Below are 12,575 nucleotides of genomic sequence, written 5' to 3'. Positions count from 1 at the left end.
CATTTTAATGTATAATCAATGGCACTTTGTATTTCTCTACCAAATAGTTTTCTATAATGGAAATTTGCTGTACTGCGTAATTTCTGTCTGGCACAAATTAACAATCAGAAAACAACTTACGTGTTTTCTGGTCAGTCATGCCACATAGAGCTACAGGTGCCATGTGGTTACAGTGCTTCCTTGGGGCAGCTTCACAAGAGACTGCACAGCAGAATATGAGGAAACAAATCCTCTCCACTGTGTATCGCTTAGAAACGTGAATCGTATCATTGCTTAGAAATGAAGTTAGTCTAAATCAGAGGTCAGCAAATCTCTTGTGCACAGAGCCAGAAAATAAGTGATTTCAGCTTTGTGGGTCATTTGATCTCCGCTGCAAACTCTGCTGTCATACAAAAGCAGCCACAGACAATGCTTAAGTGAATGAGCATGGCTGTTTGCTAGTAACACTTTATTTATGGACACTAAATTTAAATTTTATCATACTGTTCACATGTTATCAAACAGGACTCTTCTTTAGATTTTTTTTTTTAAAAACATTTAACAGGAAGGGCACCTGGGTGGTTCAGTCGGTTGAGTGTCCAACTCTTTGATTTCAGCTCAGGTCATGATCTCAGGGTCATGAGATCCAACCCTGTGTGGGGCTCCATGTGGGGCTCTGTGCAGGGCATGGAGTCTGCTTAAGATTCTCTTTCCCCCCTTCCGCCACCCCTCCCCCGTGCTTGATCGCTTGCTCTTTCTCAAAAAAACAAAAACAAACACCATTCGACAATGTAAAGCTCCTTCTTGGCTCACAGGCCCTACAAAACCAGGTGGTGGGCTAGATTTGGCTGGTGGACAATAACTTCCTGACCCCTGGTTTAAATATACATTTGTTTTGACATTTATTTGCTGGCAATTAAGTAACTTCTACTTCACTATTAAGAAGAGTTAGAAAATTTGCCTTAAGGCTTTGTCTAAACTGCTGGTATATATATTTTTAGAGCAAAAATTTAAAAATTACTTACAACCAAATATATGGCTAGAGGAGAAAAACAGTTCAAGTTTCACATATTCCTTGACCTCACACCTGTACAGCTCTCGTGCACACAGCAGGAAACACACCTTGGTTCTATCTACAGAGGCATCTGATTACAATGCTTCACTTGGAAATGTACCTTTATACGCCCTGTAGCAATGAAACATGACCACACTGGGATGTGTGATAGCAAAAGCGTGATCTGAAGCTCCATGACTAGAGCACTTCCATGTGATTTAATAAAAACTGTCTCCAATCATTTAAAAATGGCCCTGGGTGGGTGGGTAGGGCCATTTGGGGAACAGGCCAGTAATGTTTGTCATGTAAAATTTAACCATTTACCTTTCTAAAAAATAATCAATAAACTTTTATATTGGATTATTATATGGATATGTTATTATAGCAAGAAATAAATTTGCCATGGGCTATAATTTTTGGCAATTTGACTTAAATTTTTAAAAATGTGCTCACAAAGCAGTAACATTACTTTCATTAAAATAATGCTAATGATGTTAAAGGAAATCTCTTTCCACATAAACAAATCAGGTTGCTTCTAAGTCACCCCCACCCCAGCAAAACAAAACAAAACAAAAAACAGTCTGAGACTCACTTGAGTGTTTAATTCAAACCTATATTTGTAGTTTCTAAAATGTTGATCCACAGACCACTTTCTTGTTACATGTGTGTACCAATGAAAACAAAAGGCAGAGAATCACTGCCATCCCTGCAAAAGAAATGGCTCCTTTTCTAACATTCTTTAAAAATATACAATGTACGGTCCTTGCACCTCAGCACAGGTGGTGACGTAATAAATACAGTGGCTCGCTTGTTCTCCTCACTGTTCCTCGAGGTCCGCCAACTACCTGTTATAAGCCCGCTCCTTTTTGGATTTCTCCAGGGCTTTGTCCATGGTCTTCTCATTCTCCCCTCGACATTTGGGACAGTACCACTTGCCCTTTGGTTTGTGATTCAGCCCCACACAGGAGAAATGGAACCACTCAATGGGGCACTCATCATTGTCACAGCCGATCATTTCTCCATAGGAGACCTGATTGCACAGACAGTATGTTGGCTCATTTGGGTCGATGGGAAGGTCTGCGGGGGACGCTTCCCGCTCGGCTTTGGCCTTGGAGCGTTTCTTCTTCTTGGAGGCTTTTGCTTTCTTCTCCTTAGGCGTTCCTGAGGTGATATCATCATGGTCGTGATTATTAGCCGCGTTCTCTCGATTCTCATTGTTGCGCTGTCGCCGGGACCTCTTGTTGTTGCTCTTCTCTGCCTGTGTGATTGTCTCACTCTTGGACTTATCCTGGCCAGCTTTGCCGCCGTGGCCAGTGGTGTCATTGACCTCCTGATGTGCCTCAAAGAGCTCCACGTGACTATCTACCTGCCTGGTCCGGTTCTCCACCAGCTCTACCATCTGACTCACGATCTGGATCTTCTCGTCACCCAGTTCCTGGCTCCGAATCAGGGCCCTCTGAATGCAATGCAACACTCTCCTCTTCTGGACACTGTCTGTCTCGCGTTTAAATTTCTCATAATACTCATCCAGTTCCTTCAGGATTTCTGCAAAGGAAAAATAAGCATTATGTGTCCATTCTATAAACACTCCTGAGCCTTTTTATTTAATTCTCTAGTCTATAGAAAACTAATTGCAAGGGACAGAAATAATCAATGCTCAAGATTTCCTAGTATGAAAATCCTAGAAGCTGCAGGCCTTTCAAATAGACTTTCCCCTCTACTACTGAAAAAAAAAAACCCCTGGATCTAAATGCAAATGCCAGCACAGTTCCCATTTAGCAAAATGCCACTCAAAGCTCCTCAACGGACTCTGTGCATTCAGAAGCATGGGTAACGTTACTCTTGGGATTGGCAACTAAGGGGAAGGTTTAAATTCAGGTGAAGTGCCAGTGCTCCAGCTTTTATTTTCTATAAAATTAAATGATATCCTAGATTTCCAGTTTTATTCAAATATTCATCTAACTTAAAGGCCTTTATTTCCTTTAATGCACCACTGTGTGGAATACCCTATGAAGTCAGAGAATGTATGTAAATGTTACCTAGTGACCCAGAGCCTCAGTTTAGTCATGTCACTGTCATCCTACCATGTTATTCTTCTGTATTACTGAAAACAAGAATGGTCACAATAAACCAGACAATCTAGTTTTGCCTTAAAACAAAGGTGTCAGATTTTATTTTTGCATTTACTTCCTAAAACAGTACACATTCACATCTGTAAAAATCAACAGATTTGAAAACATTATCAAAGTCAAAACACCCTCAGTATTAAATTTAAACCTTATACGGGGGCACCTGGCTGGCTCAATCAGTAGACATGTGACTCTTAGATAGATTATTTATTTATTTATTTAATTATTTAACTAATTTATGAGAGACAGAGAGGGGAGAGAGGGGGGTGGGGTGGTGCAGAGACACAGGCAGAGGGAGAAGCAGGCTCCCTACAAGGAGCCTCATGAAGGACTCAATCAAGGACCCCAGGATCATACCCTGAGCTGAAGGCAGGCGGTCAACTGCTGAGCCACCCAGGTGTCCCTAGACATGTGACTCTTGATCTTGGGGTTGTGAGTTTAATCCTCACGTTGGGTGTAAAGAGGACTTAAAAAGTAAAATCTTAAAACAAAGAAGTGCATATGATTTCGGAAAGTGTAATTAGGCAATTTCTCAAGATATAAAAGTTGTTAACCTTGACTGAAATACGGAAAATAACTATTCTTGCCAAAAACGTATTTAAATACAAACAGAAATTCCCAGAGTCATTTCCCCCAAATAGGAACAAATCTAAGTAGTATCAGGGATGAGTGGCTGGCTTAGTCGGAAGATCATGCAACTCTTGATCTTGGGATTCTGAGTTCAAGCCCCATGTTGGGTACAGAGATTACTAAAAAACAAAAGTATCAGATTTTTCTCCTGAAACCCTCTATAGTATCTTAAAATAAGGCAATTCTACTCTCCAAGTAGGAAGGGTTGGGCAGAGGGCAGCAAGTATAATAGGTAGCCCTCATCCCTTCTAGAGCTTATCTTTAAACAGGTATAAGGTATAAACCATAAACCTAACACTGGGATAAGCACAAGAACTTAGACCAACACTGAAGCTTGCATAAATGTAAATAGTATTTTCCAGGCTCTAAAAAGGCGCTCTGAAGATCCTTCTAGAACAATGTAGGCCATCTGCCCCCAGGGAGGAGGGATGCCAGTCTCACAGTGTCTGAGAGTAATTAATTCTGGAAATAAACAGGCTCATCTAAGTACTATTTCATAAATGTTCATTTATTTAAGTTGATTGTACATTACAAAGCCGCAATTTAGTTTAATTGGTAACCCAATTTCTAAAGACAACGTTAGCCTCTCGCTGAAAAGACAACAATGTTGTCACATCACTCCTATGGAATCCAACAACATAGAGCTTCTTTCACATCACCAGGCTTCCATCCATGTGAAGCCTCACCTGGGGAAAGAAGCACAAATCACATGACAAAATCACCGGGAAATCTTGCTGTTTCCCCGCACAGTGGCATCTATTTCTTAGACTCCCCAGAACAAGTACCCTATCTGTCTACAGCAGAGCGCGTGCGATAGGTGCGGTACCCGACCACCGACCACCGAGGCCCACCAGCGCCCCGGGGGCAGGCGCCCGCCAGGACCCCGCCGGCTCGGCCCGGGGCTGACCTGGCCTCCGGACCGCCGCCCGCCGCCGTCTCCGCGGGGAAGAGACGGCAGCAAACCGTTAGAAACGTCTGTTACCTTCACGGAAAGGCTGCGCTGACCTTCCTCAGGAAGCGCCTTCCGTGGTGGGGCGCGCATCGTAAAATGCTTGAAACACGGTGCAAGATCACTCTGAAGTCCGTAACCAAGCACGCCCTCAGACACCGGGTGAAAGGGAGGAGGTCTCAGCAACCCACCTGTTGGCCGCGGTGGACCTAGACGCCGGTCCCTAAGTCGGACAGCCGCCGTTCCGCAGCACAGGCAGGCCGCTGGCCGGCAGCCCCCCTGCAGGAGCACAGAACGCACGCAGCAGCACAGAACTCGGGGGTGCAGGGGCCGAAACACCCCGAACAGCTTTCCCGAGCGCGCTCGGGCACGGCGCCTGAGACCGCGAACCCTCCCATCCTCGCCCCCGACTCCGGGGCCCTCGGGGTCCTCGCCCTCACCCCCCCCCCGGGACACTCACGCTCCCCCCGCTCCGCAGGGCTGCCCCCGGCCCTCGGCGGGCCCTGGGCGGGACGCCTGAGTTACGCTCCCGCCAGCCTCGCCCCGGCCCCGGGGGGCCGCCATTGCTCCGCGGCCGGAAGTGGCCGGGATCGGGCCCCGGAGGGACAAGGGCGGGGCCGGGCCCCCAGCCAATGGGGAGGCGGCCAGCGGGCGACGCGCCCCGCCCCCAGAGCCACCGTCTGCGGGGATGGCCGGGCCGCAGGGCGGAGGCCAAGCGGGGCGCCAATCAGAGCACAGGAGCGCCGAAGCGGCCCGCCCCGCCGGCGCCCAGGGCCAATCGGAGGCCGGAGGCCGGGCGACCCGAAGACATTCAAATCAAGGGGCCCCCCTCCTCCTCCCCGCCCCCCGAAGAAAAAAGAAGGCAGCGGAAACGGAGACCCGTGCCAGTCACTGCGCAGTGCCCACCCTCATCCGGCGCGGCGGCCAGTAGCTGCGCGGCGGACTGATAAGGACATTCCATGGGGGACACCGGGGCCAATGGCGAGGCAGCCAGAGCGGGACGTTCTCAGTATGCTAATGAGATCCCTATAAAGGTGGCTGCGAAGCCGAACCCCGGGGAGAGCGCGCAGGGCGCCGTCCCCGCGGGCTCCGTGCGCTCGGGCCGTGGCAGCCCCCGCCTCCCCCCGCGCTTCCGTTTCCCTGCTGCGCAGCCCTGTAAACAGGAGTAAACTCCGGGGGACGGTCGGCGTCCCGCACACGGCCCCCAGCGCCCAGCCTGACACCGCAGGAAAGTTTCCCCAACAGCCAGCAATTCCCAGCGGACGCCAGCCCTCCGCCTGTCCCCGGAACTCGGGGCAGCCGCGCCGCAGAGAACGACCCACAGGTCCTCTGTCCTGCCATGTTCCTCGGCCGGCCAGCCGAGCAGCTCTGCCCGCGCCCCCCGGGCCCCGCGGATGGGCGACTGCCCGACTCGCCGTCCCTCCCTCCTACCCTTCCCTCCGCGCGCATGGAATAAAGCCCTGGCCCTCCGCGACCTGCCCCCGGCCGCGCCGCCCCGCGCACGCCGGCCCTTCTGGGGTCCGGCTCCACGGGAGGCCGGGGGGCGGCGGGGGCGGCCGACCCCGGACTTTACATAACACTCGGATCGGGGATGGCGAGGAGGGCCGGGACCCGCCGCCCGCAGCGCCCTCCCCGCAGCCCTGCGCGCAGCCCCGGCGCTGCGCCCCCCAGCCCCGGCGGCCGCGGCACCTCCCTCCCCCGGCGCCCCAGCCTGCTCCCCCCAGCCCCCTCCTCCGCAGCTCCCCGCCTCGTCACTTCACTACAAAGAGCGCTTTGCTCGCGCAGCCTGGCATGGAGACCGCCCGTTCCTCCTTCCTCCTCCTCCGTGTCCGGGCTCCGCGCACAAGGACCTTGACGGACCCGAGGCGCCCCAGACCTTTTGTTCCCGGCCGGCCGGGTTCCTCCGGGCGGGGGACAGGACGGCCCGGGGCCCCGCGGCGCCCGCGGCCGGCGGGGATGGAGCGGCCGCCCCCGCCCATCCATCCCGCCGTACCTTGGTATTTGGCGTCGATCTCCCGCATCAGGGAGACGTTTCTCTGCAGGTCGAAAGGCAGAGACTCGATGGAGTCCAGGTAGTCCTCCACATAGTTCACCAGGTGGATCTGCTCCCCGTTGGCAGGGCTCAACATGGTTCACCGAGGTCCCCGGCGACTCGGCGCGGCTTTCCGCTTCCTCCAGCCCCCGCCCCCTCGGAGCCCAGCGCTGCAAAATGCAAAGCTCCCGCCCGCCGGCGCCCCCCCTCCGGCCGGCCCCGCGCCGCTACATCTGCGAGCCGCGCCGCCTGGGCCCGGGGACCCGGCGCCTGGCGGGCCGGGCCGGCGGTCGGCGGCCTGGGGCGCGGGGCGGGCGCGGGCGGCGCGTGCGGGCGCGCACCCCGGCGCAGGGGCCGGGGCCGGGGCCGAGCGAGCGCGGGAAGGGGCGCGCGCCGCCCGCCGCGCCGCACTTGTCCAACGTGGAGAACCCAAATACCAGTTTCAAACACTTGGGAAACATTCGGCCCCCCGCACCGCGCATGCGCCCCGCCCCCCCCGCGCCCCCCGCCCCGCGGGCCCGCCGGCCCCGCCCCCGCCGCGCATCACGCCCCTCACCGACCCGGCGGAGCGGGGGTGTGGCTTTGTCTGTCACTCGGGCTGGGGCGGGGGTCCCGGGAGGGGGCGGCGGGCGAGGCGCAAACTTTACTAAGAGTTTCGCACTAGGAGGCAGAGCCTGCCGGGCGGCAATGCAGGACGGCCGGGGAGCGCGGGGGCAGCCGGCCGCGCCGGAGACCCGGTGGGATCCGACCCGCCGCGCGGTAAGGCCGCCACCGAGGGCCGCGCCCCCTCCCCCCCTCGCCCGGGGGAACACCTCCCTCCCCACACCCAACCCCTCACTCTCCAGCGCCCAGCCGCCCCGCGGGACATAAGTAAGGCCCGAAGCGGACTGGCAAGGCCGAGGCCCAATCCCCTGGTCGCCCTCACCTCGGCGCGCCAATCAAGGCGAAGGGGGCGGGGCGAGCGCGGATAACTCCTCCCGGGCTCCTACTAGGAGAAACCCGCGTCCTGCGGGGGGCGGGGAGAGAGGCCGGGCCGCGCAGGGCGGAAGTGGGGGCGCATGCGCACTTGCACGCCAGGGCGGCCACAAGCCCGGGAGGAGGAGACCTACCCTTAGGCTGAGGACCACCGCTCCCAGCAACCACGGCGCTCACGCGCCTGCGCGGTCCTCACCGCCTTCCCTTTGTGTTGCCGGCCGGAGCCCAGTGCTGAGCCGCTTTGGAGACAAAGGGGCCCTAGAGGGGAGCTGCTTTCCGGGCCGGGCGCCCACAAAGGGCGGGTGACCCCCTCCCGACTGTGCCCTGGGATCATTCGAAAGCCCCCCCCGCCTCCCAGAGCGGGGCGGGGCGGGGCGGGGCGGGGCGGGCGTCCGGTCCCGGGGGTCCGGGCCCCCCACCCCTCCCCCACGTCCTGTCTCCCCGCCCTAAGCTCCCGCACCCGGGCTTCCTGAGGGGCGCGACGCAGACACTCCCGTTGCCTAGGTGACGGGCCCGCGCGCAGCCCCGCCGCTTCCGGCATAGGCCCCGCCCCGTGGGCGTGGTCGCGCTCCGCCTTTGTCCGGCGGGCCCGGCCGGCCGGGGCGGCCTCGGGGCGGCCTCGGGGCGGGGACGGGCTGTGGGGGTTGGGGGGCTGGAGGGACCGGGGGCGGGGGCGCCGGGCCGCGGCGTCCCTCCCCGGGAGCGGCTGTCGGCTCCGACCGCCCGGTCCCGGCGCCGTGTGTGCGGGGCGCCTCTCCGGACTTGGGGCCGCAGCCCCACCGCGGGGGTACGTACGGACGAGCTAAGTCTTTTAGGTGAAAGGGCACGTGAAGTGCGGCGTGTAAGCCCGCCCGGGGTGCGTAAACCGTCGGGGGCGGCGGCGCCATCCCCGCGAACCGCGCGGAGGTGCCGGCAGACGTCGGTGCCGAGCTGGTGTCGGAGACGGAAGCTCGGCTGCCGCGGAGATCACGACCACCGCCGTTAGCGCTGTGAAGGGCGGAGATTTGATCTTCACTCTCTCTCTCTCTCTCTCTCTCTCTCTCTAAGATTCTGTTTGTTTATTCCAGAGACCCCGAGAGAGGGGCAGGGACCCAGGCAGGGGGAGAAGCAGGCTCCCTGCAGGGGGCCCGAGGCGGGACTCCTTCCCAGCACCCCGGGGTCTCGATCCGAGCCGCCCGGGCGCCTGGAGCCTCGCTCGCAGACCCTTTCATCCCCTCCCCACAACGAAAGGACTGTCCTTTGACCCTGGGGAGAATGGGCTCTGTACGTGCGGGTTCGCGCTCCTTCCAGCCTCGGCCCAGCTGACAGCAGGTGATGAGCGGAGGCCGCTCGTCCGCCGAGACACTGGAGTGCTGCGACGTGGGGCGGCGGGGCCACGTGCGACACGTAATGATGACACAAAGCTGAGTAAGGAAATGATTCCCTTTCCCCGGGACGCTGCACTTAAAAGTACCGTAGCAAGAAAGAGGGTCTTCTAATCTCGCAGGGAGCCGGGGAGGGGCTGGCTCTAGAATGAGTGCGGTTTGTCTGAACTGAGGAGGCGTAGAAGCCGGGAATGACCTACCCCTTCCCGCGATAACCGAGCCGGTTTGGACTAGGTCATCTTTTTAAGAAATCACGGTGTTGCCGGAATGAATCCTTTCATGTTTCCGTGGACTCCGCAGAAACAGAGACAAAAGGTCATCTGGATCATACCAGCAAGAAATGGTTCATGAGCGCCCACCAGGTGCTCGCTGCTGTTCACGAACTAGGGATACAGCAGTGCATAAGGAGCTTGCATTTGTGAGCTAAACAGCCAGAAAATGTTTTATTTGTTAGCTTTGCAGAGTCATTGAAATATATACAATGACTTCACAGTGTTCTAAACAAGGTTAGAAGGCTACGAGCTGAAACATAACTATGACCCTGTATTTTAAATATACTACTCAGGAAAGTTCTTTATCTTTGAAGATGTACCGGGTTACTTTGGTTGTTTCAGCTCTTTGGAGTGTGTTGCAAAAAGGGATACTGATTTTTATTCTTATTTTTTTAGAATTATATTTCTAGTTTAACCGGTGATGCTCCAACCCGTGGGAGTAAAAAGGAAGAAGTGAACATAAAATTTTTTGTGTTTTGAGGTGCTTAAAAAATAAATGCTAACACATTTCTCTCAAACCTGAAATACCTTCAAAAGCATACTATCGGTAGCTTACTACCTTATCTACTCTACTTTGGATTTGCAAGATTTGGCCTCGAAAGAAAGTATATTACTGAAAAACCATGTCTTTGTCATTAAGGACTAGGAAACGGCATTCAAGATACTTTGGAAGCATTACTTTTAATACACCTATTTGTTCTGGCCTCAGTTGGGGAGGAGTCACTTCAAATTAACAGGATTCTCTTCTTGGGAGTACATTTGCTAATAAATCTTCCCAGTCACTTTTACTTAATATTCAATCTGCAAAAGGAATATTTTTGATCACCAATGACATTGAGGATATTTTTATCATTGTTTTGATGATTTCCAAAAGACTTAAGTGAAGGTAGAATTGCTGCCCGTAAGGGCAGAACACCTTACATGACTGGTTTTCTGAAGACAGAAGATGCCATTGTTAATTTAAAAGTCATGAATTTTCTATTCCAACATGCCAGCTGCCCAGATTCATCTGGAGGATTTGGTCTTCAGTGTTACTAAATCTGTTTTCAAAACTTTTAGCCTGTCCCTTGAATTCTGTGTGTTGACACAGATTGCCTTTTGTTCATTTTCTTATTTTACTAGCACATCTAGTATGTGGACCAGACCTTTCTCTATCAGATATTTCACTGCCCAGATTTCCTCCCACATGCACAACAGGTGGATTTCATCACAGATTAATTCAGCAGCTCTTTTCTGAATGTAGTGCTGGGAACAGTGAGAGAGTTCAAAAGAATTTACAGTCTGAAGTACTCAGGGAGAGAAATATACATATTGTACTAGACACAAGAGACACAAAATAACCAAGATAAGGATGCTGGGAGCCTGTGCTTAGAACTGGAGAGGTCTCCTAATTCTGAGCAATAGGTTCTAACATTTTAGCTTTATGCATTAGAACGTAGTTTACATTAGACTAAAATTTAGCTTGAAACAGAATTGCAGAATTGGACTCCAGGGATCTTGAAGAAGAAAAAAAAAACACACACACACCACCACCACCTTATGTGTTCTAGGAACACACTGGTTCATTTGCCTTTCAGTAGAACGATCAAAACAAGCCAAAAAAAGAACTGAGGAACTCTGTGAGGTTTTGAGGAATGCAAAAATAAAAGGGCTTTATTTTCTTTCTCTTTCCTTTCCTTCTTTTTTCTTTCTCTTTTTTTCTTTTTTGAGACACTGTTCTGCAAGATATCAGTAGGGCCAATTTAGTCAAGATAATTTGAAAGTAACTTCAAGTAAATCTCCCTTTAAAAAGTCCCACTGAAACCGCAATTCAGATTGTTTTTGTTCTCAAGAGAGAAGATATAGAATGTTTAACCCTAATGAATTACAAGTAGACGCTTCCTACTACACCTACTTGATGGATGGATGGTTGCTTTGCTTTGGTATTGCATCCGTTGACCGTGCCATCTCGGGATGCCAGTGAGCTTTGTGCTGTTAAGTGGAGATGTGCTGTGTGCATGCATAGGAGTGCAGACGTACGGTGTTTTTGCCGATTGGGGTGCAAACATGGTATGTCAGTGGCACATATGCCGTTTGAGCACTGGGGTGCACCGTGCCGTGTTGGAGTGCAAGCGTGCCATGTTGGGGTGCAGACGTACCGTACTGGAGTGCAGATGTGCTGTGTCGGGGTGCAAGCGTGCTGTGCTGGGGTGCAGATGTGCTGTAAGGTGCAAGTGTGCTGTGTCGGGGTGCAAGCGTGTTGTACTCGGGTGCAGACGTGCAGTGTTGGGGAGCATACTGCTGTGTGGGGGTGCAGACGTGCCGTGTAGTATGCAAGCGTGCTGTCCTAGGGTGCAGACGTGCTTCCGGATTAGGCGAGGAGCCGGAGGCAGGTGCCCACACCGTGAACTCTGGCTGGCAGCGGCCTCCCGCGCCCCGGCCCCGACTCGCCCGCGTCAGCACAAACACCGCGCACCGCAGGATCCGAGGAGCAGAAGGGCCGCCTCCTCCCCGCGAGAAGGTGCGCCTCCCCCCTCGGCCTAGGACGCCCGCTCTTCCCCGCCCCCAGCGCCACGGCGAGCCCCCGGCGGGCCAGAGGGAGGCGCTGCCGCGGCTCCCGACCTCCTCCTGGGGGGATTGGCTGGGCCGGGGCAGGGCCTCTTCCGCAGTGGGCGGGCGCGGCCGGGTCCCCTTCCGGGGTGGGCGTGGCGTAGCGAGATCCTCTTCCGGGTTGGGCGGGGCCCGGGAGTCCGTCCTCCTGGGTTGGGCAGGTCACGGGAGGCCCTTTCCGGGGTGGGCGGGGCCTGGGTGCCGTCTTCCGGTGGGCGGGTCCAGCGCGCGCCCCGCCCCGCGCAGGCGTGGCGAGGCCCCGAGAGGCTGGCGGGGGGGCAGGCGGGCGGGCGGGCCATGCTGCCGACGCGCCGGCCGGGTGTGGGCCCCCGGCTCCTGGGGGTCGCGCTGGGCCTGGGGGCCCCGCGGGGCCGGGCGTGGGCGGTGTCGGGGGCGCGCGGGCAGGCCTGGCTGCAGCCAGAGGGCCACGACACGGGCGTCAGGGTGTACAACAGCCTCACCCGGAGGAAGGACCCCTTGATTGTGGGCCGCGCGGACGCCGCCTCCTGGTAGCCGCCCGGGACTGGGGCGGCGGAGGACTGTGCCCCGAGCGGCTGCGGGCCCGCGGGCGCCGCGCTGAGAGGGGTCCGGGGGGGGGGGGG

At 55.4% G+C, this 12,575-nt stretch overlaps 2 protein-coding genes across 11 annotated transcripts in view; one reads left to right on the top strand and one right to left on the bottom strand.

Annotated features, from left to right (window-relative positions):
• Positions 1-1,613: 1,613 nt before the first annotated feature.
• ING1 (inhibitor of growth family member 1) lies at positions 1,614-6,990 on the bottom strand. The gene is made up of 2 exons (XM_055336182.1): positions 6,735-6,990; positions 1,614-2,578 (listed from the first exon to the last, which is right to left on the bottom strand). Exons 1-2 carry the CDS (start codon positions 6,868-6,870, stop codon positions 1,875-1,877), a joined length of 840 nt encoding a protein of 279 aa, XP_055192157.1. The 5' UTR covers positions 6,871-6,990; the 3' UTR covers positions 1,614-1,874.
• A 1,418-nt stretch (positions 6,991-8,408) lies between these two features.
• CARS2 (cysteinyl-tRNA synthetase 2, mitochondrial) overlaps positions 8,409-12,575 on the top strand; it is a 60,921-nt gene continuing 56,754 nt past the window's right edge. For 3 of the 10 annotated variants that reach the window (XR_008665788.1, XM_055336050.1, XM_055336049.1), the window contains exon 1: positions 12,260-12,482. Coding sequence is in view for 2 of the 10 variants with exons in the window: in XM_055336050.1 (XP_055192025.1) it covers positions 12,271-12,482 (212 nt within the window). In the remaining 8 variants the exon portion in view is untranslated. Of the gene's footprint in view, positions 8,536-8,572; positions 11,885-12,259; positions 12,483-12,575 lie in introns of those variants that run through there. The other 7 variants (XM_055336059.1, XM_055336055.1, XM_055336051.1 and 4 more) reach the window with 6 other exon arrangements.

Source organism: Nyctereutes procyonoides, unplaced genomic scaffold, assembly GCF_905146905.1.
Source record: "Nyctereutes procyonoides isolate TBG_1078 unplaced genomic scaffold, NYPRO_anot_genome, whole genome shotgun sequence".
Lineage (NCBI taxonomy): Eukaryota > Metazoa > Chordata > Mammalia > Carnivora > Canidae > Nyctereutes > Nyctereutes procyonoides.
The sequence above is the reverse complement of the archived record's forward strand: the minus strand, read 5'-3'. Positions and strand labels throughout refer to the sequence as shown.

What these genes read in the sequence shown, in the direction of transcription:
- ING1 (XM_055336182.1), bottom strand. Translation starts at nt 6,870, where the DNA reads ATGTTGAGCCCTGCCAACGGGGAGCAGATCCACCTGGTGAACTATGTG. An exon ending in GATCGACGCCAAATACCAAG is followed by an intron (nt 2,579 to 6,734) that starts GTACGGCGGGAT and finishes TTTCCTTTGCAG; the next exon opens with AAATCCTGAAGGAACTGGAT.